This window comes from Lepisosteus oculatus, chromosome 15, assembly GCF_040954835.1.
Source record: "Lepisosteus oculatus isolate fLepOcu1 chromosome 15, fLepOcu1.hap2, whole genome shotgun sequence".
Lineage (NCBI taxonomy): Eukaryota > Metazoa > Chordata > Actinopteri > Semionotiformes > Lepisosteidae > Lepisosteus > Lepisosteus oculatus.
Window position 1 is genome coordinate 3,520,791 of NC_090710.1, and position 26,050 is coordinate 3,546,840.

General features: G+C 40.9%; 1 protein-coding gene across 4 annotated transcripts in view; it reads right to left on the reverse strand.

Annotated features, from left to right (window-relative positions):
• kdm6a (lysine (K)-specific demethylase 6A) overlaps positions 1-26,050 on the reverse strand; it is a 104,432-nt gene that overhangs the window by 20,647 nt on the left and 57,735 nt on the right. Inside the window, exons 6-14 of one of the 4 annotated variants that reach the window (XM_015363376.2) lie at positions 25,961-26,002; positions 20,856-20,976; positions 10,274-10,328; positions 9,533-9,567; positions 7,601-7,694; positions 5,059-5,185; positions 2,680-2,778; positions 1,120-1,339; positions 336-470 (exon numbers count right to left, since the gene is read on the reverse strand). In XM_015363376.2, the coding sequence (XP_015218862.2) occupies positions 336-470; positions 1,120-1,339; positions 2,680-2,778; positions 5,059-5,185; positions 7,601-7,694; positions 9,533-9,567; positions 10,274-10,328; positions 20,856-20,976; positions 25,961-26,002 (928 nt within the window). The remainder of the gene's footprint in view (positions 1-335; positions 471-1,119; positions 1,340-2,679; positions 2,779-5,058; positions 5,186-7,600; positions 7,695-9,532; positions 9,568-10,273; positions 10,329-20,855; positions 20,977-25,960; positions 26,003-26,050) is intronic. The other 3 variants (XM_006638883.3, XM_015363377.2, XM_006638884.3) reach the window with 3 other exon arrangements.

Consider the following 26,050-nt stretch of genomic DNA (forward strand, 5'->3'; position numbering starts at 1 on the left):
AACGGTATCAATGCACCATTCTGCTTCAAATAATGTCCCCTCTTCCCTGATGTAATTTTTTGAAGACCAAAAATACACCAACTCGCAATTGTGGGGCACTGTGGTCCTGTAGTGCACAGAAATGAAAACTTTTAGAGACGGTAGGGAAAACTGTTAGGTACGTTGTGTCTGTAGTGCAAACGTGAGGAGAAACGGACACTGCGAAATCTGGCACCCTTGTGCACGGTTTCCACTTGTGTTTATCCCCTGCACAGAGAGAGTCCTCTCACTGGTGTAAGTGCTTAGTGAGACTGGCCCAAGACTAGGATTCTACAGGACGATCTAACTCTTCTCACCTGCTGTGCTGTGTTCAGGGCACCCTGTCTGGAGGTAAGTTCTGCAGGGATTGGTAGGCTCCATGCTTCCTCAATACTAGGAAGCATTTTAGTTTTACTCTGTAGACTACTTTGTTGAAGGTTACACAACTGAGCCTAGGAAAAATTACGTAAAAAAACATTTAATACTGATCTACTTAAAACGAACTCTGGTCTTCTACTGAATCTGCCACTATAACTTCAGCAAAGAGTTAACAAAAGTTATTTTATTTAATTTAAAATTATATTTCAAGGGTTATCATAAGCCTCTTGGGGAGAGGTATGGTTTGACTATACACGTACAAATATATATATATACACAATTAAATGAATGAATCCATTAAAAAAAAAATCAGTGAAGGTAGCTGGTGTCGTCAAAATGTCATGAAATTATGCTTCAAAGTTACTGGTGAAAATGTTCTCTCACTCATACACAATAACATGACAACTGTCCATATTCAACCCACCCCCCCAATGATTAAACTAAAAAACAGCAAACAGTTAAATCAAAAGAGACAAATTCTATGGGAAAGCTGCTCAGTGGGGCCATGGTGAACACACACACAGCAACACTGACTGTAGCTCATAGCAACTTCTGCAAGAGAACCCTGCTCCCCCACCCCACCTAGGACTAAACACACAGCACTGGCAACAGGCAGAACAGAACAGCTCAAGGCATAACAGCTTCACATCTATATCTACAGTAAGTCAAGCCCCACCTCTGACCACTAACGAGCAGATTCCAGCAGGACAAAACAATTACTACCTGTAAGTATTTAATCCGTGCTGTGAGGGCAGAAGCATTACTACACAATTTGCTCCTTGTTGCATTAATGTAACATTTAATGGCATCCTGGGGCTGGTTACAGGATTCATACAAGGTGCCTAGATCCATCCAGGCTGCAGCGTGGCCATGATCCAGCTGGACTGCACAGATATAGGCTTGCAGTGCGTCCATGGGCTGATTCTGCTGCTGATACAACACGCTGAGGAGGCAGGGAGAGACGGAGAGAAAAAAAACTGTGAGATCCCAATCGGCGGTGGAAAGTGCCACACACTCCAGCTCTTTTTGGGGGGGTACCATCAAGGTGCCGCAGATGGCTGCTGTCGAAGCTGAACACTAAAAGGTTCTACCCTGGACGCCGAACACTACGCATCCTTGTCACCACAAGAGCACTAACGGGACATACCTTTATTTTGACATCCCAAACGGGACTGGTGTTCAGTTTGCTTTCTCATGACGCACAATTTAACATATGGATTCCAGTAATGGACCCCAACTTTTATTCCAAGACTCAATGTGCCACTACACCTTATTTCAACTCCACCTACTGTATCTGACAACAGTGATCTTGGCTTCAGGGGCAAATGAGTTTCAGTTATTAAAAAACAGTCTACAGTGCCCGCCTTCACACAGTGCTGGAGCAGTACATTTGCATGATATGATATGCAAATTATATTTATACAAAGATCTGTTCATTTGCAAAGGTAATATTTCCATTTCTAGCTTTGTGAAATAGAAAAAATATTCCAGCAAACAGATTATGCTACAGTATGTTGCCTTTACCACCTTAACCTTATTTTATCTGTAAATATATTAAGTGGGCACCACACTGAAAATAGCCATCCTTGGGTGAGGTGAAAGTGTGTGCCTGCAGTCCCCCCGCAGTTTCGCAGGAGTAACTGAATATAAAATCTGCACTGCGCAAAAGCCTGAAAGAGTATACCAACAATGCATGTTATTTTTAAAGCCTTTCTAAAACTACTGCATTTTCTCCTCCTATCTTGGTTAATACATAGTTAACCCTATACAAAGAACAGATTTCCGGAAAGATTAATTCAACAAACGGCAGGACTTAATTCTGCCTGTAGACTCTCTAGACTCAAGGAATAAAGTGTAACTTGCACTGTCCGATTCATCATGAAAATTTGAAAAAATGACTTCTGCATGTCTTAAATTCAAATGTGTTGCCTGTATCGCCTACAAGCATTCCCTGCATCTTCTCCTGTGCTTGCTGCAACAGTAGGCAGAGCTAGACAGTACATTTCCTTCCAGCTCCCTAAGCACATTACAAACCCCAAGAAGCTAAGGCTAAAAATACACTCGGAACAAGCATGTTGACTGCAGCCGACATCCTCACTTCTTTCAAGACACAACCGCATGAGATCCTCAGATCACTTTGATTTAAGCAATCGAGCGAGCTAGATGGACCAAACAGCCTCCTCTTTTTCATGCACTAAGTTGTTCACATTATAAGGTTGAAACAGTATTAAGATTAAGCATGTTGACTACATTTGCAAAGGAGAAAAAAGAACAGGCCCTTACCCTATTGAACACCATGTATCTGCACTTGCTTCCGATTTATCGATAGACTGCCTATAAGAAATAAATGCATCCTGAACCTTCCCAATACTTGAGTAGCACCTGTAAGAAAGAGAAAACACAGAAGGTCACAAGTCAGAGTAAACAATGGTGCAAGGGCACACTGGTTAATTTCTTCTCTGTTCATGCTGAAAGTAACCTCCTAAGGTATAAGTGCAGAAAACACAATATAGCATTTAAAGGGGAACTGCACTACCATTTATATATTTGGGGTTAGAAAGAATCAGCATTGATGAGTGTTCTCAATCCACAATGAAAGCAACATGTACAACAGTAACTTGTAAAACCTCCAATTTACATTGAAAAATCTGAGACATTTCCAGGTATGTGCAGCGCCATATTCCGTGATTCAGAGTGAGGCAACAAAACTTCTTATGATGAAGTGGGCCTTATTACATTGTAAACATGCAGGCTTGTGAAGATATTTCTTTTTATCCAATAGAAAAATTGCTCTGAACTTAATAGACTTAATAAACAAATACTACTTGTTAACTGCATGCAAATCATATCGGAAAATTCCTGCTGTGAAATGTCTGCTGAACAGCCTGTACTTATTCATTTATACATCACATTACATTAGGCATTACAGTGACTAGTGAGCAGGGAGGGAACTCTCACTCTCACCAATGGCAGGTCCAGGAGTTTTCAAAAACATGGTGACTTACAGGGTTTCACAAAGTTCTTGATTTTGTGCTTAATCCAAAATTTGTAAAATGTTGCAATAATTTACTTTATCGAGATTTAATAACTGCTTATTAAATAAAATAAATAAATTGGGACTGCAGTTCCCCTTTAAAAAATTAACTTCTGCCTTTTAACGTATTTTACTCTAAGAAAACAGCTATTAAAACAGCCAAACTATATTACAAAGTGCAAGATTGATACAGTAAAAAACAGTGCTTTTCAATCGAGGACATCAATAGCGCTGGAAAGTGCTATAATGCTCAAGTCAATGCCAATACATTCCATGAAACGGCAGAGATCTCACTGCTTGAAATGTCACATCTTAAAATTCCTCCTGGAACAACAGTGTAACTCCTGTATCCCTTTAAATCATTGTTACTCAGCACGAGAGGTGAAAGGGAATATTTCTGTAGAAAATAAGGTCAGTTTTCTACTAGGAAACAAGGGTAGAAGGCAGAGACGAAGTCTGCAAGAAAGCAAACAAAATGAAGGAATATTGCCACAGAAAGCCTGGCTAGTTTCTGATTTCCTGTTCAATATGAAGTCTGGAACATGTTTTATATTCCTGCTCTACACTCTAGGATTGTAGAAAGTGTAGAAAGTAACAGAGCTACAGGTTTGCTTGTTGGTTATGGCAGTTCTGGGTAAAATCCTATTTGCATACAGTAAGCACACTCAAATAGATTGTTCTTTTTAAAAAACAAAATCACCCTTTAAAAATTGTCTTAATTGAGTTAGACCCGGAGTGCTGATTCACAAACCTCCTGCCTCGGGTTCGGTTTCAAAAGTCAAAACAAACCCTTAGGCAGTTAGACTTGAGACTCACACACCCACCCCTGCTCCACTTCTTAAATCAGCATAGACCTGCCATCAGTAACTGTGGCAGTTCAGAATAAAAATACAACAAAAATTAAAACCCCCTGAATGGGCACGGTCAAAGATATACTGTCCTAAAAAGACCCATTTTATATCTGAATATTTGGACTCCAAAATGTAATTTAAACATGCAGGCCTCTTTTGATAAGGATTAAGTCTTTGAATTCATTTATACTCAGTAGTGTTTATAACTCGGAGCAGATAGGACAGTGTGACCTAGCATTGTAGCTAAACTGTCATAAAAGCAGCTGCTGCTGTTACTATTGTGATAGAACCTAGCAGCTCAACCACTTACATAGTACACCCACATCACAGCTATGTAAGCTCATACAAGTACCTACATACAATTGTGTAAGTAACCAAAGAACAGGTGAAAGAAACTAAATATCTTCAGGATTCAGAGTAATACTAGGACAACAAATGGATGTGTGTTAAAAAAATATTTTGGCTGTTTTTGCACATATTAGATAGATATTAAACAGTACATCAGGTAGGTATAAAAAAATACCAAAGCCGGTGGAAAGAGACTTGTACATTTTCTCTATACAGGGGTACAATTAGTTTTCACTCAGCTTCATTCAAAATGCACATGCATGATTTTAATATTTCCGATAGCACATTTATCAAGATCTTGTTAAACCACACACAGAATACACGTAGAGATTAACACAACCAGCCCTTCAATTAAAAGAGTGCTTGGTGCAAACTGACTTTTAAAAGATACAGATCACAGAGCACGAACCCCGATGCATCATTACATACCTGCCAAGGAAGTACCACGACTGTCCAGAGTTAGGATCTGCTTCTAAGGACTTCTGCAGACACTGAATAGCGTAGCTCTCCTTGTTGGCTTTATCGCCCAGCTGATCCACCGTGTGATACATCCAACCTAAAGTGCCGGAAACGTAGCACAGGAGGGAAGAGGTCAATAAAAAACTGGCGCGGAAAAAGCCATCAGTCCACAAATTAAAACACTGAAAAGCAGAAGCCTCAGAAACCCCACAAGCAGGAAAAGGCAGATGGGTGGATAATCACAAGCTGGCTTGTGACGGGGCCATGAGGTCTTGCAGATGGAGCAAATGGTTCTCTCCTGCTCGCGGACCTTCAGCACAAACTAAACACAGGGAGGAGGGGGTGAGGGCTCACACCAGTCTTCAAAAGGTCTCGCCCGCAATCCCTGGCTAAACAAGACGCCGCCTCTGGTTCAGACGACAGAAAGAGATAAAAAACACTTCCTCTCGGCCTGCAGCCAACGCCGAGATCCTCGCTCAACTTCCTAACACCTGTGGCTAACAGGTCTCCATGGAAACCGGCCGAGCCAGGGCAATTCCACAGAACATGCAAATGGGTTTATGACAGGGCAGCTGTCTAATGTGAGCTGCTTGGAGAGAAGACCTGAGAAGGCTAGGCAGGGTTTGTGGGGCGTGTGTGTCTGGAGAGGTGGAGGCGGGGGGGGGGAGGGGGTACCTTTCTACTCTAATACGATAATAATGAGCTCTTGCATCATGCAGATCTGGAAGGGCTCCGAGGGAAAAGCCATTAAGGAACACTGCCAAGAGTACAGAGTGGAAACAACTTGAAGATTTACTTATAACAATAAAAAGTACTTTGTGTGGCTATTTTAAAATGCGAAGCATTTCTATACATCCATCGGCATCAGGATTGCCTATAAATTCTATTAACTATTTCCTACTGAGATTAGTCAGTACTACAACCCACTGTTGAACACAGATCTAGATGAGCTTTCTGCTTAAAATGCTTTTATTTTCAACTTAAGTTTCCAACAGGGCATCTCACAGATGCACCCACGTGTGCGAATTTGGATCTGTGACACGTGGATTTCAAAGGCTGAGGCACACAGTCGCATCCCCGCCAGACAAAGTCTGCGAACTTCAACCTCCCAGGCACCCGCATTACAAAACGCTTGACTTGACGTAAAATCTTGGGAGGTGAATTTTTTCAGACACATAGATGTAAGTGTATATTTTAATTTCTACAGCATGTATTGAAACCATAATTTTGTAATTTTACATGCTACCCAGTGTAGCATGGATAAGATAGGATGGCAGGATAGGAACCTACTGCCATCAAAGCATTTAACAGCAAATATGCTGATGATCAGGAGTGAATTCCAACTTAAACGGTTTCTGGATCCAATATACAATGCAAGATACAATATCTTACAAGTCCAGAACTTTTTTTACCATCACATTTAATAGTTCTCCTTGCTGTACATCTTAGCACTTGCAAGAGGAATTTTGCAATTTAAAGATAAACACACTATCCTTTCTCAATTCAGCTCTATTTTAAAGGCTAATATTTAAACAAACTACAGTTTATAATGATTAGCTTAACAGCTCAATGAAAAGTATAAAAAGGAGTTCCTGGATTTAATGTACTATAAGTACCACCCATGTGAGGGTAAACAAGAAATCGCACTGCTTCTGAATTAACATCTCTAGATAAAGAAAAGCACATATCGAGTATGAAAGACTTTCATTCCTTGACTTTCTTAGGAGAGTTTTTGCCGTCTGGACATGAGTCCTCATTTAACACCCCACCATATTCTGTGCACGATGCAGACATTTCACATATCAGCTTTGCCAAAGTTTCATGGACCGCAGAAAACAAAAGTGCATTCCTAAAGAAATCCCATTTTCCTTTCAAGTCAATTGCTTTTAAATCATCATACAAAAACAAGGGACACCTGTATTTGCTGTTTCAATAACACAGCCCAGAATTAATTTGTGTTTAATAATAAATGAAGTTTGGAGATAGTCATTTCCATAGCAGAGTACTGACATCTAATTTGAGCTGTACTGAAACAAATTTTTACTCTTTTCGTGTAAATGTTTTAGGTTTCGACTTCCTGCCACCTTTCAGTTGAACTGACTGAAGTCACACGTGTCTGTTAGTTGAGATGTGGCTAAAATGAAAATGGAGTCACCTCACATGTTGATGTTGTATCTCTTAACAGAATTGCTGGGTTTCTGCCCTATCACCCAGTTATTTAAAGAGGTGATTTTCTTGGGGGAAAATATCAATGGTAAAAAAAAAGATTCACAGGGCTTCTGAAAAATAAAATGGTGGATATCGCAACTGGACAAATATTTGCTTATGAAAGGTACAGGAGCTGCTAATACTCACCAGGAAACATTCAAAAGCATTATATACACCTTTAAACACAATAACAAAAATATTAGGAAGCAGTTAACTGCTCACTCTCCAACACACACATGTACTTCTCAGACAACTGCCACTGCTGGTTTGAGGAATACAGGAGGAGAGGAAAAAAAATACTTACCTAATTGTTGCAGAGTAGTTGCCTTCACCTGTGCAGGAAGATTTTCTGTCTGCAAAAGGCTTTCATAAGCTTCTTTTGCAGCACGGTATTTTTTCTGCAAACAGAGAAGAAAAAGGGAGAAACTATTTGCCAGACAGACAGCAATTGTGCTTTTTATAGCTCCCTCTTCAAGTGGACATAAAGAAGCCCAGGAGACACTCAGACAGATGACTGTGTCTGGGGTTTCAAGCTACTCCAGAGGAGGAAATGGCAACATAAACAGCAAGAGGAGCCTCCAAGGTTTAAGAAAGAGACAGACCCAAAAGGGTGGGAAGGGGATACAAATTTGGGAGTCCTGGGGAGACAGACAACAAGCTGTTTGGCTTTCTGCTACTTATCCAGAATTACACAGAAAAGACATTAAAAAATGACCTGAACCGTACTGAATCGACTCCCGAATTACAGTACTTATCAGTTCCCTGTAAACCATTCACAAAGTACCCAGGCCTTTATGTCTGCGAGCATACATGCAATAAAAACAAATCACCTAGAAGGATCTCTGCATCTGCTCTCTCTTTTTACAGGCAAAAGTAAATGCAGCTCAAAGTAAACAGTCCCTGGCTTGTCCCAAACAAGATATCAAGTTGAATGGAAAGACTTAATAAACAAATACTACTACAGCAACAGATAGAGGCAGGAGCCTTTTGACCTTGAAAAAAAAAAATAATCCTGCAAATCATTTGTCCTACCCTGCAATACATGGGTCTACCCCACCTCCCCCCTTCCAAATTAAAATACTTCTGGAAACAAACTATAATCAATAGGAAATAAATGAACGTGTCTGTGATCACATACCCTTCCACAACAGACTGACCTGACTGTGCTAACCGTGTTAAATCTAACACCTTGTCAAGCTGTGAGTGCAGTAGAAGTCTACATCTAATATGTTCAAATGTATAAAAAAAAATAAGCTACTGCATCTCATCAGCAAAACAGAAAATCAAGTGAGATCTCTAGAGAGAAAAACTACATTCTGCACATATGAATATTACAATGCTTCCCTCATACTGGAAAAAAAGGCCTTGTAACTGACACTCGGAAACCTTGTATACTTGAAGAGTACTCTCCTTTTATTACTAAAATTGTTTGATAGAGGTGTCCTGATTCTCCACAGAAACCTACAGAAGTCTGGGCCAACCTCCTGTTTTTAACCTACCTATGGCTAGAGCATTTTTTTTAAGAAAGGCAGAATCCATGTATCTCTTTTGGGATTCAAAGGAAAGCGAAGAACCAGCCTCCCTTGCGTGTTAATTATTCACAGCTCCATTACCGCCAAGAGACAGGCAGCATGGGAGCCAACATCTGACAAAGTGCTGCTAACTTTAAAAAAAGAGGGGGAGGATGGAAAAACAGATGCTTTCCTGAACTTCTGAAAAAAATCCTTGTGCTTTTTAATTCATCTTGGAGAACCATCCTGCCTAAAATAATATGTGCCTTGGAACAGAAGTGTCCTGCAGCAATTTAATTTGCATGTTGTACATAAAACTCTTCATGCTGTTACTATCTCATGGTCCTTTATTCACATTTCAACAGTCCCACTTCCAGCACTTGAACTCTCCTTTTAAACAGTGCCTCAGTTGCCCATTATGAAAGAGAGGGCGGCAGAAAAGCTTCTGAGTTTCCTCCCACTCTTGGATTGGCAATTAAACATGGGCCTCCTTTCATTTGGCTTTACTGACACCCATTTACCACTATTACACAAAACACTAAGCAGTTTAACACTTCAGTATGGAAGCTAACATATGACATAAGGACTAGATTGATGAGACTAACAAAAGAACTAGATTGTTTTACTTTGCTCAACATGGAGTTAACATTGTCACAAAGTTTTTAGATACAGGTAGATTTTGCACTTCATCGTACCACATTCAAGATGACCGATGGAAAACTTACCTGGATTTCATATAAATGAGCAATGTGAAACTGAACTGTGAAAGGAAGAAAAAGACACTTTAGTAATCCTCTTTTCAGTTCCATTTCTGTTATTAATCTACTAAATATGTACACAAAGAACACACAAACCTTATTAAACAGCTGGCTTTCCTTAATTGTTAATTGAAAATTATACAGAGGCAATGCCATTTGACCTATCTGGGCTGGTTGCAAAGCTTTAAACTTGCGGTCTTAAGTCTCTCACATAAGTGAAGTATAAGTGATTAGAGAGACTAAAGAAACATAGCCTCTGGTCTGAATCTACAATTAGATTTTTTTTCAAACATTTTATAAATTGTTCTTAAAGTTACAATCAACAATATTAACAAATACATTTACTTTACTTAAATCTGCTATTTTTTTAAGCAGAGTTCTATTTTTTGGACATAACACCAAATACAAAATCCATGTTTACTTTTTAAGTACTGTGTTTGGTTTGAAAAGCCAGTTCATAAACACTTGACTAGATTGGGTTCTGGCGTTTCCTTGGCAACCAGTCTCTCAGGCAAATGTTACAAAGCTATACAAGGAAACGACAAGCTCCTTCCAAATAAATCTCTCTGCATACATTTTTCGTGCTGTATCAAAAAAACTAGCACTTTTTTGAAAAATTATTTAGTGTCAAAAAGGTTTTATTGGTTCATTCCAGTCCGCCTATGGTAAAGTAATTGGTTTGATAGTTTTTTTTCCCATGGAACTTACTTTCAGCTTTGGACAAAGTGCAGGGATTTGAGTCAATCAAAGCCAGCTGAAAGTGCTGTAAAAAAGCAAAATATTCCACAATTACATGGGATTAAAAATGGTGACGCAATCGAGAATCAGCTTGATGGTACAGTCTGCTTTAAAAAAGGGAAACAACCTGTTAGCAACAACTCACATGAAAGCTGTCTACCCCCACAAAACACCCACTGGAAAATGAATAAATGAAAATTTGATTCAAGCATATTTCCTTCCTTCACAAAACAACAGCTTTCATATGAACCCAGCAATAAATAGGTATAAGAAAGTTTAACAGAAAATAAATTTAATATGCAAATATATTTGTTTAGGTTGAAGTGCATCATAATTAAGGTAAAGACATCAAGTATTCCGGTAAAGAAAACACATTGGGATAGCTCTTTTTCCAAGAGTGGCCGTTACAGAGTGCAAGATGTCAGAGAAGGAAATGAATCTAACTACATAGAGCCCTGAGAGAAGGCTCGTGGAAACATGGAACTGACACAGGCCATGATTTGAACTCAACAGGAGACTTAGACAAGTCTGTCTCCACCGGTGTTTTTTTGGAGAATGAAGATTAAAAGGTATTGGGTGACCAAGACGGTCGAAAAGCTTCGCCTATTTCCAAAATCTGATTTGTGATGGGTTCACAGCCAGTGTTTTCAAGAGGTCTTCAAGATGCTTCCAGGAAGCTACAGGAGATGAGCAACGCTGATTGTTTTCTTAGAGGTGAAAGAAAAGACAAGGAGCCTCCCTACTGATCTTGTGTTACAGTACAGGGTGACCACACAGTGCTGTGTCCCATTATAATATGGCTGGATTACACTGCCGCTTATGGAAGTGGAGGCATACTTCCTTCAGACTGACTTGATACAGCTCACTGGATATTTGGCCCGAAATATGCACCTACACATTTCGGCTATCCAAGACCATTTCATCTAGGCGCACCTCACAGAAACCACTCCATCAGGAATACAACAGAACCATCTAACATGATACCATAGCCTAAAGTATGTCGCAGAGCCTTACGTTTTTTTTGTTTTAAAGAAAAAGATGCTCAACCATGAAAAGACATTTGCTCCAAGTGAAAGGTGCTTATACGTGGTGTAATGACCTTTAAAGGTAAGACAAAAAGTACTTAGCTCACATTATTCTAAATCAATTTAATATTGAAAAACAGAGATTTGTTGTGCTCCTCACAGGCACAGAAACTAAATGGAATTTTACTGTAGCTTAACACACACTGCTGCTGTAAATAAGACTAAGGCTTTGTTCCACGCAGGAAAAAAAAAGAAAAGTCGAGGACATTCAGCTCGGTCTGACCTGCAGGTCTGGTCCTGGAGTGGAGTGAGGAAAGATGCTACTGTAAACCCAGGATAGCAATGTGAATTTAATTTTTAAAGGTCATTTTTGTTTCAAAAAACAGAAAGGTGCACCTAGACCTGCAGTATGCCCCCTGGTCCTGCACGGAAAGACCGATAACATGACCACTCTTCGGAACCTTGTACGGTCAGGTCAGACTTCTTTTTCACACTCCGAACCCCACCGCTCCTACAGCTCAGTAGAGGATAGATCCAGCGTTCACACATAAAGGGAGCCTCTGCAGAGTGCAGGCTACAGGCAATGCATATCAGCAAGACAGACTCTGCAGGGCGCTGTGGCTCGTTCAGCTCTATCTGGCTCGCTCTCCAAATGACTACAGTCGCTGGATACTAGCCAAGTCGTGACTTTGAGATCTTGACCTAAAAGGGGATCCCATCACTTCAGGAACCCTGCTGCTTCAGTGTCTAACCATCCTTGGTGAACTGTAAATAAACCACAAGTCGCAGAGTTCAAAGCCCTCAGTTGAAACCTCAAGTATCTTCGCTAAGGTCAACAGGCCACATTTCCAATGAGTCTGTATGCAGGCCACTAGGGCCACGTCAGCACTATCTGCACTCAGCCAGCTGAAGATCCTCTGGTCTGCTCCCGGTCTGTACACAGGAGAAACCAGACACAGAGGGCTAATAGACCAGCGTACACGATTGTGCCCCGAGAACCTTTTTTGTACCCGACCATTTTTCCTTCTTGAAACGAGAAAATTGATTTTTCCCTGTATTATTTCATATCATGCATTAAGCACCCCATTAAAGATTTACAGTACTTTCCTATCATGCAATGTCACTGCAGTCTTCTATAACAGCCACTGCAACAGAGAGAAAATCCTTATACGCCCGTTATTTAACAAGGTCAAAGTTCTGATCATGATTTAAGCAAAATCCTACTGGAAGGCAATGATAAAGTTTTTCCTGATTTTCATAGCTCTATTCAACAGCTCAATCATTGAATGGCAGAATGCACCCCCCCCCCCCAATTTAAATGACTGTGTAACTGCAATAAATGTTTATTCACAAAATCTGGAAATTAGATCTGTGTATAGTCAACCAGATCAACGCCAATAGGAAAAGATGGCTGCATGTATTATATTGCATAGCTGAAACAAAGATGTAAAAAAATGGTTCTCCATTTATAATGGTTTTACATGTACAATATTTGACTTTACAATAATAGCTATCCAAATGAAATTTCAATAATAGCCTCACGAAGAAAACAAAAACTGAACCCAGAAAACCCAGTCCCAACCTCTCAGTCTACCATTCTGCCTTCGATCACCTGGTGTTCAACATCAAGCTGTAGACACCTGTTCTCAAAAAAGCTGACTTTTTCCTCCAGGAAAAAGCCACAGCAGCAGTAGGTTCATTTCATAAATTCAGCTGAGGTGATAATGAACTAAGTCAAATAAGAATTCACAAGCAATGTCACAAATTGAAATAGGAAACCGTTAAAAAATGTTCAGCTCACAATCTTCTACTGCATAATCTCATTACAACCACAACCTGAAATAATCTCTAATGCAGCTATAATTAGAAGAAAACTCTACACTGAAGGAGGTCAGCCATTCATCTTAGCAGAAAATGCACCTTTTTAAATTAGCACATTTAAAGGGCAAGACAACCTAAAATCGATGCATATCCAGATCAGTGCTCAGATGAAAACAAAAATGAGAAACTGCAGAACAGTGTCAGCCACAATCTCTCCATATCAAACCTTTTACTGCAGTGAAATTTCACAGCTACAAAGGTGTGAGGTTAGTTTAATAGGCCACCTCAAAAAAATAAGCAAGATATCACATTACCAGATGTAAATAGGTTTCCCCGTACAACACTGCATCCTACATCAGCTTGATTATCGCCCGTCTGCTAGTCAGATATTGCAGGAGGATTTTCGGCTTCTGCTTTTCAGCGATTGCTAATCAGGAGACTGCTGCAGTTCACAGATGACATACAATACCTGCAGGCAGACAGTCTATTTAACACGGACTCCATTCCTGCATAAGAGCAGTTCCTAGCACTTCTACTGCATGAAAATGAGAGAGGGAGAAAGAGAGAGAGAGCTCAAGCACGAAAAATCAAGCAATACCAGTTTCACATGAAAAACAGCACCACCACCTTACAGAATTTCAATTGTGCTGCACTATTACACAGGAGGACAACAAACTCCGCTCTTGAGAGACATCCTCTCCGACTTAAATCTCTGGTTTGAAGAACTCGGCCATCTCGCTTCGTAGATGGTTACCCTCTGGCCGAATGGGAAACATGAGCAGAAGAAATAAAACGACAGCTTCTCGGATATGCGCTGACAGTTGAAGACTGGAGATTATAAGAAACATTTTCCACCACAGAAGAAAACTAGACATTCTGAGATCCCTCTGTTACCTGCTGTAAAACATTCAACTACTTTACTACCATGCACACGGTCTGCACCCAGCCAGACTGCTCTGTGTACATCAATCCACCTGACACCTTCACCTTTCATTTTCTCCCCCTCCGGTACAAAAACTTACCAGAAGGCGAGCACGAGGCTTGACTCCAAGACACAAAAATAAATGGGGCCCATTTTATTTAGGAGAAAAAAAACTAAAACCAAGCCTGGCTCCTGCATACTTTCCCGAGCGGTACGGTGTGCGCCTGTTTCTCAGAACTGTCTTTGTTCAGATAACTAGGACACGGAAAGCCATGCGCAATCAAAGAGCTGGCAGGCAGCCAGCGCTCCATTCGCCGGGCTTGTTACAGGGGGCAGGAGGAGGACGTGCTGCACGTGCAGCTGGATCAACTGATTACCACGCTCCCCAGGGTCCTCCTGCGCAGCACAGCACGGATCTCCTCCTCCTCTGGAGGAACAGGGCTGCGCTTCGGACCCAGTCCCAGTGCAGGCAGCTTCTGGGACACTTCCACAGCAGGAAGCACCAGGCCGGGCTGATGCAGACCACACTACTGGACAGCTCGTACGAGTTCAGACTTATGTCGGCGATTGCCGAATGCAACGGAAAAATATCTGCACACTGCATAAAACACAGCGGTAGTGCAGCTCCCCTGGTTGCTGCCCTTCCGATCGACATGAGCTGCTTTATCTTTCAGGAGCAGGGGGGACAGGGAGAGGAGTCTGAGTGAGCTGGAGATGATGCAATAGGAACAGGTGTCTTTAAGACACTGCTGCAGACAGTCACATATAGCCAGGCGTGGATGATGCCGGTGTCAGACTCCTGAAGTCACATTCCTCCTGACCCCAGTCGCCTACAGCACCTTGGCTCTTCCTCCTCCTGGTGAACAAGTCAGCTTCCATATCACCCTGCAGCTCACAACTGGCAGCCTACTGAAGCTCAGCAGGTGTGAGCCTGGCCTGTACCTGGATGGGAAACCTTCTGGGAAAAACTAAGGTTGCTGCTAGAAGAGGTGTTAGTGGGGCCAGTAGTGAGAGCTCACTGTGCGAGTCCTAATGCCCCAGTATAGTGACGGGGACACTATACTGTAAAAGGGTGCCGTCCTTCGGATGGGATGTTAAATCGAGGTCCTGAATCTTTGTGATCATTAAAAATACCAGGGCATTTCTTGCAAAGAGTCAAGGTGTTATCCCAGCATCCTGGTCAAGTTTCCCATTGGCCTTTACCAATCATGGTCTACTAATAATCCCCATCTTTGAACTGGCTTCATCACTCTGCTCTCGCCCCCACTATTAGCTGATGTGTGGTGAGAATACAGGCGCACCATGGCTGCCATCGCATCACTCAGGTGAAGGCTACACACTGGGTGGAGGAGGGGAGTTTCCATTACCCGTAAAGCGCTTTGAGTGGAGTGTTCAGATAAGTGTGAAGAATTATTTAACTAGGCCGGGGCTCACCGACATTCACACCACTGCTGTCTGCCACTGTGTGGAAGACTATAAAAAATCCTGGAGGTAGTCCACCACATCTTCCCCTGCGCCGAGATGAAGTTACTCTTGCAATTGTATGTTGCCTCCTGAGGGTGCAGGCACAAATTGGTGGCACTCGCGAAACAGGCTGCCTCCTACGCACTTGTGTACTCTCAGGGGCGACGTGCTCAGCACTCGAATGCTGAACCACTGCAAGGCAGATCCCAGCATTCGGACAGTGCCCGTCAGCAAGTATGTAACAAGCTGGCCCTCGAAGTTACAGGAGTTGTGTAGATTAAACACCTGGATGATATATAGGACGTTGGCCTCTTCTCCTAGTCATGAAAGACCGGGTACCACTGTTCCCTCTAAGCTGTGCTTTTGAAACTGCAGTGCGGCAAACAGGAATTTTATGGCACGGGAAAAAATGTGACTGCGATTGTGAATGTTGGCATTTTTCCATTAACGTTGACCTTCACGCGTATCTACGGTCGTGGCTCTAGTCTTACTTATTCACGGTCTTTAAGATAAGTTAGGGCACTATATTATGCTTTCGGCATTTCCTGTTTATAATGTGTAGCGTCATTGTGAGGCAGTGTTGAGACAATTGTATATTTGAGCTGTATCGAACCGCCACCTTTCTTGCATCAAGTGCAGATTGCGAACTTGGATTCAGTCCGATGAATATTATAAAAAAGTCTCAAAGTTAGACATGCTCATGAGAATTAAATCGTACCAAAAAAATGGACAGGATATTCATCTCGACAAGGTGTACACACGATGGTTGTCATTGAAGAAAGACAGATGCCAGAAATGATAACTGATCAATGTGGTTGTGTACAGCACAAGTTTTAAAACTTCAGTTGGGAGGATAGAAGTGAAAACTTCAAGAATTTTCAGTGACATCTTGACTTTTGACTAGTTTCTATAGTGATTGGTGAACTGTCGAAGTTAAAGATATGCAATGCATGATTTGCATTATAGTTGCAATGCTCTGAATAAAAAAGGTCCATAGTAAAACCGTTTGCATGAGTGTGCACAATACAAAGTACGGAAGTAAGCAGTTTATTGCAATTCACATCAACTGTTGAACAAACACCAAAATGATATCAGAAAATAAACATTTGCACATTGTAAATGGAATCTTCAAGAACTTTATAAAAGTTTTATCATTCGGGGTGTGGCTCACGCATAATTAATGACATTCCTGAACAGCAAACAAAAAATTTAGATAATGTGGCAAAACAAGTAGGTCTTCATGGGAGTCGTAAAATATTTTTTTAACACAACTTATCGGTCTGCTCAATAGGTAGTATTTCAAAATGTTTATTAAAACTATATATCCTTTAGTTTAGCTGGCAAACTTTCACAAAATGAGCAACAGCAATACGTCATTATGCCCCTTGTGCCTTGTCTTTGGTCTTTTCAAGTCAATCACCAAGTTCTCACATGGGACTGTTTGAAGCCCTGTGTATCCTGCACTAAAGCTTCTTTTACGCCGCTCAGATTAAGTCATCCGTTCAGCAGGAAAAAAAATTAGAGGGAACATTGCTAGGTACAATGCAAAATTCATAGCCCCCAATCCCTATTGTCTGCAGAACAAATTAAAGTCTACTTTAAGAGTATCTTGGGTAAACTCCACAGCAAAAGAGCACACCATTTGAAATGCAGATTTCTGCATGTGAAAGCTCAGGGAACACAGTTTTTCTATAAACTGCACAGAAGCCTCAGCTTTTTTCCCCACACCCCAGCTGTAATGAAGATCTGCTTTATTGAAAGATGACCCGTAAGCACACTACCAATCACTTCTGATCACCGAAGCAGCAGACTGGAGTTTTCAACATGAACATTTATATTTTTATAAATCCTTTGCAAATTCGGGTTAGAGCTCTATTTGGCAAATGTAACAATCGAAAATTACTGATATTACCGCCTTGTTCCTCGTTGGGGGACAGGTCTTTATTAAAATACATGCAAACCAGTTTCACGTGATCTAGCTTCTGGAGACTTCTAGTAGGAAGATTTTAGGGGGTACCAAAGTTAGGGTGAGGGTAATGGCTTTTCTCGCTATTTAAATTTAAATACATTTGTTTGGGGAACAAAAATATGAAGTAATTAGTGTTCTGGATTTGTAATCAAAAAGCTGAGGGCCCAGATAATACTCTACCACATAAGAGAAAGGTACATCACTTAAATAACTCTACTAAATTGTTGTGCTTTATAAATGAGCCTCCAGGTCATACGTGAAATTGAGAAGTTGGTTTTGACCATTGATTTTGTGAAAGAAAGGCTGTTATTATTACTGTCAGACTATTATTTTGCAGGATTGCCACAGTAACGCTCATCATTGATCCCGTGGTCTTCCAGGAGAATGCAGAGAAGAAAGTTGTAACAACTCCAGCCTCCATTTCTTTTGTAACCATATTTAGCTCATCCAGCCAGATGGTAGCTCTGCGTGCATGATATCACTTTCACAGTGGCAAGAATCCACAAGGCCATGCAAAGTAAATATTACAAGCCAGTTTTGAAAGCTGACCCGATAGGCATTAACAGTTTTGTACCGTTGTTCCGAGTCCCACATATTAAGCCAGGGGTATGTTCAATAAGCAGTGTCACAAATTGCTGTGCAACCTTTTCTGCCGAAGAGCTCTGTATTGATGGTCAATTTCCCGAGGCCTGACCACAATAGGAGGGAGAGGACATGCGAAGTGAGTTGGCTAACAACTGCAAGGCATGTCTGAAATCCATCTGAATGTCATGTCCTCTCTCATTGCTTTGCTCTGAACGATGTGCTCTGCTCTATCTAGAGTGCTCTGTTCACTGCGTTCGCCACCATTTACCAGACCATGGACCCCAGGTCACAAAATCAAGAAGTCACACACAGAGAAAGACCAGCTCAGTTTACAACAAACAAAACTATAACTTTTTCCTGAAAAATGCTCACATTATCCAGATATCTGCAGTACCTTAGCTGTTCTGTAACTCTGACCTCATACCCCAATCTTAACCCTATACCTACTGTATACTTAAACATATGGTGAGTGTAAAAGCTGCAGGAACTAGGGATTATCCAACTAGGGACTCCTAAAGATACAGTACATCATGCGGTTGGACTTGCAAGCTGCATTCAGCGCACACTATATGGTGATACAGCTTCTAAGATAATTCTTGTGAAGATCGACAAATCACTACCCACCTATGGAAATTGAAAGATTCCATCCAATGTTGTGATGAGAAGAAAAACTTTTGTAAGAGCTCCAAATCCACAATTAATACTCTTCCAACAATCATGCCGTGTGTATGGTAATTAATTTGCTTTGTACAAAGGAAACATTTGGAAAGGAATGTTCAGCCAGAACCTACTAGCTGAAAAACCATACAAATACTGACCTTGTACTTGAGCTACCTGTATACAGTGCAGTTCAACATTCAGAATGATTACCCGGGCAAACCTCGGATCAAACAATACTGATATTCACTGTAATCCATAGATTCCCCAAGATCTTTGCATCCCTGAACAGGTGAGTCTCTCCCAGTATACAAATATCCTCACTTCACGTATTATCAAACAGTTAGGGTTGTGTGACACTAGACAGGGCCATCCAATCCTGGCTCTTGAGAGCCGATGTATCTGCAGGTTTTCATTCCTACTCATTTCTGAGCTAAACCAGCTGGTTACTGGTTGAACTGGACTTCTCCCAGCTCTTCAGCTGCTTCTGCTTTAAAAGAACAGCCTACAGGCACACTGGCCTTGCAGGACCACAACTGGACACCCCAGCAGCGAGACCCTGGACACACTGATGCACACACTGCACTTTCACCAAGTGAGCCCCAGTGCAATGTTAACAATAGCCCAATGGGAAAACTATGCAAAAAGGAACTTAAACTACTTGAGTGCTCCCAGGTGTGCCTTCTTATAGAAACAATGTGCAATTGGCAGCTGGAACATCAGAAAAGACTGATCTACATCATGAGGATTATATTGTATTCAACCCCTCAAAACCTTCCCCTGAGCCCACATTTCTTTGCACCCAACGTAAGGGAGACTACCTTTTTGCAATAGTGGAATAGCATACTGGTTTTCATTCCAGCTGAGCTCTCAGGGCTATAACAGAAGCCTTAACTGACCCAATATCTAAGCTCTTTTTTTCAGTTTATGAAAATATCACAAATCGCCATTTAACTGTTGCGCTTCAAAAGGATCCCGAGATCTCTGACTTTTGAGCAGAAAACAGAAATCAACCTACTTATTTCTCCAAGGCTTCAACAAAATGGCTGAAACAAAAGCAAAGACCATCAGGTGTGTTTGGACCTGATCTTTATCATGTATACACATACAAGGGAAATTACAAAACACACACGTGTCGATGCTTGAATAGCTTCAGTTATGTTACAAATGTTACAAAAGTTTAAAATAAAGTGCCCTAAGTGAGTTTTTAGACTTAAGCTGGAATGAACACCCACAGACACCAGCCCTCCAGGACCAGGACTGATCAGTTATCTGGTTGTTTTTCCTTCCTAGTTTGGAATGACCAGTTCCAGCTACAGTCCCTCACTCTCTGCTCTCCACAGAGTCCTCGGCTAGACTGCGCTAGTCTGAGGCCAAAGATATGCACAACAGTATCTTCACTTGAGTATATCTTTTTTGTCCAAAATCCAAATATACATGCAAAACTGTTATTATCAACTCATGAGGATTGTTAAGGTCTATATGTCATCCTCTTTAGACAATTTTTTAACACAAATTCAAGCTTCACAATGGTTATGGAGCTGAGAATGGGTTAAAGAAAAAAATAACTGATTTTAAAACAAAAATAGTGTATTGATTAACATGTAAGCATATTAGGACTCATGCATATCTTAAAACACATGGACACGGAAACTTTTCCTTCCTGTATTATTTGAAAAAAAGAGTAAAGCACAATTCTCCCAAAGCATATTAAAAAAATAAAAATTATTTCCTTGTCCTTTAGAGATTTCTGACATGGAAGTTTGCATCTTATTTGCTGTACGGATTTGGGGACCATCTGTTTACTTTGGCTCCAGCCTGGCTTAACGAGAAAATTGAAATTATGCTTCACATCATGATGGAGGCAAAAAATCAATTACATACCCTGAGTAAAGAGAGTTTAAGCATATGGTTTTTAAACAAGCTGAAACACACACTGGAGACTCATTTTGGGAATTCTGCCTACGAGTCTGATGTCCATATAGACTGTTGTGCAATTCCCTTGGTGCAGTAGTGACAAACCAGCTTTAGCCAGACAGCAGGACAACCAGGAATGCAGCTGTGCAGTTTCAGCTGCGCAACTGGCAAGGAAGACACCCAGATCCCTACCTTTAGACTTGACTCGTAGTCTGTGTTAACTTTGAACATCAGCCCAAGTCGTAAATGAATTTCCTTGGCCCGGGAAAAGCTGGGGTCGATGTAAAGCACCTCCTGAAATGCTTTAATCGCCCTATGACAAAGACAGAAATAACAAGTTAGATATTTGGCAATATTCAAGACAAAACACTGTTATTAGCAACCATCAGATCCAGCAGTCCGTTTCTATCCAAATTACGCTACATGGCTCATCTGAAGTCTGTAAGCATCAGAAGCATTTGAAACTTCAAACCTTCACTGAAGCAATCCCGCACCCTTCTTCTTTCCTAAAATCTCTAACATCCCGTTGGGAGTTGTGAGGCATCAGCTGGGACAAATCTCAGAAGGTAACAAGAGCCACAGCAGAGGAGACAAAGATTTGAGACTTCTTGTGAAGGACCAGTTAACAGAGCTGGGTGAACCCAAGTCTCAAAGAACAGGATGGCAGATAATAACCTAATTTAATATCATCATTATCATTTTTATGATGTGGTCAACACCTTAGTCCAAAATGATTTATTTGATACAACGAGGCACCGGTGCAGTCCATAGACTGGAATCGGCACGAGTGCCATACCTTGGCTCAGGACACCACAGTAACACACCCCACTTATGATTTGAACCTGCAACCGCCCAGTGACATCTTCCACCCACAGTTGTTTCTTGAGGTCATATATCCAGGCTCCTAACTTACTGTTCCACACCTCCAAAGTCCTGCCACACAAAACACATGCCATACAAGCAGCAAGGCAATGGAGCAAACCCAGACAGAAATGTTATATGTAACAGCCTTGTAGAAAAGGCAAGGCCTGATGCAGACACTCAGAGGAGAAAAATGTTACACTCACTGCCATACATTTAAACGGCCACAAATACTTGAACACAACAGACAAATCAACAGTGAGTTATCAATGTTCAAAGAGGAACAATAAGGAAAAGCCAGTTTCAAAAACCAACACAATTAAAATTCAAATGTAAGAAATAGAGAATAATTACATACAGTACTGTTGTGTGCAAATGAACTCGACTTTAAATATCTTCACTTTCCAATTACCTTGATTTTCGTACTTTCTACTGTGACAGAACACTACTGTACTCCATTGAATTGAACAGAAGAGTCAGTGGCAACCATTTTTGCCTTTCAGCAGAGCACAGTGGCTCACGAGAACTGTGAAACATTAAATTTGACATCAAACACAAGGCAGAAACTCTCGAGTCAAAATGAAACTCCTGAGGATAAGAGTTATTCGCAGCAGTGCAAGATCTTTCTAGCTTACCCAAAAAACAGCATTTGAAATGAAAACAGACGCATTCCGCAGTCTTGGCCTGTCTATCAGGTTTTTTCGTGTAGAGACCATGAAAATGAAAGGGCTACTTGAGAGTCGTTCTCAAACATGCAGAGTAGGCAGTCAAGAGCAACAACACCAAAAATCAAATATCAAAAACCCTTCAAGAAAGAAATGGCACTGATCTCAAGATAAAAAAGTATTATATGGACATTTTTGGCTAAATCTATAAAAAAAGATGGCAAACATTAGTCAAATTCGACCAATTGTTTATTTTGAAAGTATCAGATTTTTCCCTAAACATTTGTATCTAAATATGACGCTTACTGAGTCTAGCCTGCGAACTTCAAATGAATTACCGCGCAGTCTATAAATTATGTAAGTCTTCAAGTATTAACTACCCTTTGAAGATACAAATGCCAGCTGTATGGCTTAGAAAAAAATAGCAATAATTAGCTGTCTAGACAAAATCTGCCTTCATACAAAGCTTTAGCTCCTATTAAGAATCTCAAATGTTACGATTCTGCGTTACAATACCAAATCCGAAAATCCTTGTAATTTGAATTAAACAATCCTCTTAGTGGATTAAATATGTGCATGCATGTCTATACACATGCATTACAAATGTTCCCAACTGACACACAGTGTAACAGCTGAGAACACCTTATTCAAAAGCCTCGAGTGAAACATACTTTAATGCTGCCACATAGCATCATTACATTTTCAGTTCTGAGACAGCTATAAAAAAAAAACAAGTTGCAATCCTGCAAGAAACAGGTGTCCCACAGTCAAACCCAGTGTGGGAAAACGAGGGGAAAAGGCATTTTTCTAAAAGGATCATATAGGGAGGGAAAACCTCAACAAGGGGAGAGGGTAGCATTCATGGAGTTCATAAGAGTTCAAATGTGGTCAGTGCAGATGGAGGTATATAGAGGTACGGCAGTAATTTAACCTCAGTAAAACCATTTTAAACCAAGCATTTCAGATTGCCCTTTACTGGATAACAAAAGCAGATTTACCAGGACTGTTCCAAAGACAGATAATTCCAGTGCTAATGGGTATTTTCCTGTGTTACAATAACAGAAGGAAGGTGACATTGATCAGCTCTAAAATGCACCACAACCCTTTAAAAGGTTGCAAAGCTTAAGGAAAGAATCACATGGAAAAGACTTTAAACCTATTCAGGAAAATAACAAATGCTGATGAACTGGGACATGGCCTTTAGCAGTAACTGTGTTCCCAACAGCCCCTGTGGTCTTATTTCACATGACATTTCAGTGGGTTTCAGGAGGCCATGTAAATCCATACGCACAGTACTGAAACAACTCACTCTAGCACCTTAGCCTCTGTGCTCTTCTACAACTTGCCACTCCTCCTATGTACATGCCAGAAAAGACTCCACAGACTTTTTACTTGTCCAACAAGAGAATAAAGCAACAAACAGCTGCAATGTAACTCCTACCTTTCTTAATGTTTAAGACCTCTGTAGCACAAGGGTTCTTTCATCCACACCAGCAAATGAAGCCCTAAGGAACTTGCATGCTTTTGGACAGTGTATCTTTGGATCCTCCAGTTTCCCCCAGACCTGGGAAGAGCATGCTGATGCCAGACAGCAAGAATCAAACCCAGACCCCCTTGAAGCTGTGAGGCCACAGCGTTACCCAGTCAAAAGGAAACCAGGGAGGATCACCATGAAACAAAACACCAACAAATGACCTCCTACTGATCGCTGCCAAACCAACGAGTGCAGCCATGCCAGATTACTGCCCTAGAGAGGATCCACCAGCTGATGCCTCTGCCAAGAGTGGTGAAGACTGCAGTTCCTGGCCTCGTCCTAAACTGAATAAATACAGATTGTCTGCATTGGCAGCTTCCATTCACGTGAAAGAAGTCTTGTCTGCTGAGAAACCATGAGTATTCAGGTTTGGCTGGCACAATTAGCACTTTGCGTTGGAGTCATATTTTTTCTGATTTACTGAGCGGTTTGGCTGATGTGATGTAATTTTTACAAATCTGAAGGTGCTGACTTTTAGACAATAGCATAAGCTGCCTCCTCTCGATATGATCGGCCAAACAAAGTGGTAGACCACTGTGCGCGAAGGCAAACACCATCCTAGAGAGAAAATCTTAGGACTTAAGGATCTTCGGCTGCAAAGGCGTCCGATCTGCATCCCCCTAAGCCTTCCCCCAAACGTACCCTTCATCAAGATCATTCGTCTGAATTCACAGAATACCATACTCAAGGGTTCTCTCAAGTTTGATTTACTTATGGGATGTCAAAAATTAGATTTGCACATACGTGTTTTGTCTGATGCACCAAATGAATACACAAAAATAAAACTTGCTTCAGTTTAAGGACTGATCTGCCTGCGCTCATGATTAATTCAACAGATGCACAGCGGATCCTCTTTACTATTGTAGGTGATTCCTACTGCTAAATTTGTAACCTATAAAACACTGTCTACCATCACCAAAGATCAACAAAGACCATGTTATAGATTCATAGTTGTACTCAAGAGAAAGGAAAGGTCAAATAATGGGTTTGTAAATGCTACGTTATATTATTCTTCTTTTTTCCTTTTACTCTGTAGCAACATTTCCATTGCCATTAAAATGGAAAAATGCATTTATATGAAATAAGCCCCATTTTTTTATCAGTTCAACAAAACTTTCAATATAGTTTCTTCACTGTTCACCAAACTGAAAGCTTTTTAAACTTAATTTGACATTCTAAACTAAAATTATACTGTGCTAAATGGACTCCAGTAAGAAAATTGATTTTTTCTCAACGCTGATCTCATCCAGCCTTTTCTTGAAAAATTCCAGGGTTTGGACTTCAAAACATAGCTGGATAGCTTGCTCTATAGTTCCACAAGCCTTTGAATAAATAAATGCCTCCAGGTCACAGATTTAAATACTGTTTTGATGTGTGTCCACTGGACCGTAATTCACTTTTCATTCTGAAGAAGTTCTCTGGGCTGACTTGGTCAATGACTGAGTATTTTGAATAAAATAATTTGGTCCTGTTTTAGCCTTCACTGTTCAAGGTTAAAAGGGTCTTGCTTTTTTATGGGTGAGCTTAATTGTAGAAATATAAAAACTAGCTAGATTTAGGATTTAAGCTTTAAAGCTTGTTTATTAAGAAGGTTTAGCAATTTGATTTATATGCTGTAACAATGCAACAGATACTGAAAAGAAACACTACTGTTTTCCGAGACCTACACAGTAAACTACAGTAACAATTTAAAGGAAGGTTTATGAACAATTGCCCAAACATTTCTGAAGAAAACATAGATCAAGAATTAAGAGGAACAAATGACTTAATAAGGATCAACTTAAAATAAGAAGAGGAGAGTTATAAGATAAAAATAAAGCTGGAAGATTTGAAGGTGAAAGGTTCTCGTTTGAGCTCGAAGATCATGAGTTCAGGCTGGCTGCTGTAAGGGCAGGACATCCCCGTACTGCAATCGGCACAGATCCCCCCAGTAAAAGAAAGTGCCACCTGTGCTGTGTGGAAAGGCCAATGGCCCGATGGTGGGCAGGAGCAGGAGTTTTCATTCTGCCCAATGCGAGGCCACAGGGCTCACGGCAGAAGAGAAAACATGAAACACATCTGACCACTTCAAATTGGAAAATTGGCAATATTTAAATAAAGTTCTGAAATTGGGCTGGGGGGGAGGATTCACAAACTGTTTTCTCTACAAAATCAGTCTTAAGGTCATAAAGAAAGTGTGTAAATCTTTATGTTTCCTTATCCCAGCAAGCCCTAGTGAACCAACACGGGAGTCCTACCTTCTCTGTCCAGAGGGGGCGTCAGTGGAGAATGGCAATGTCCTGGATGGGGAAAAGGGGGACCTTCAATGATAAATCCCAGGAGAGGTC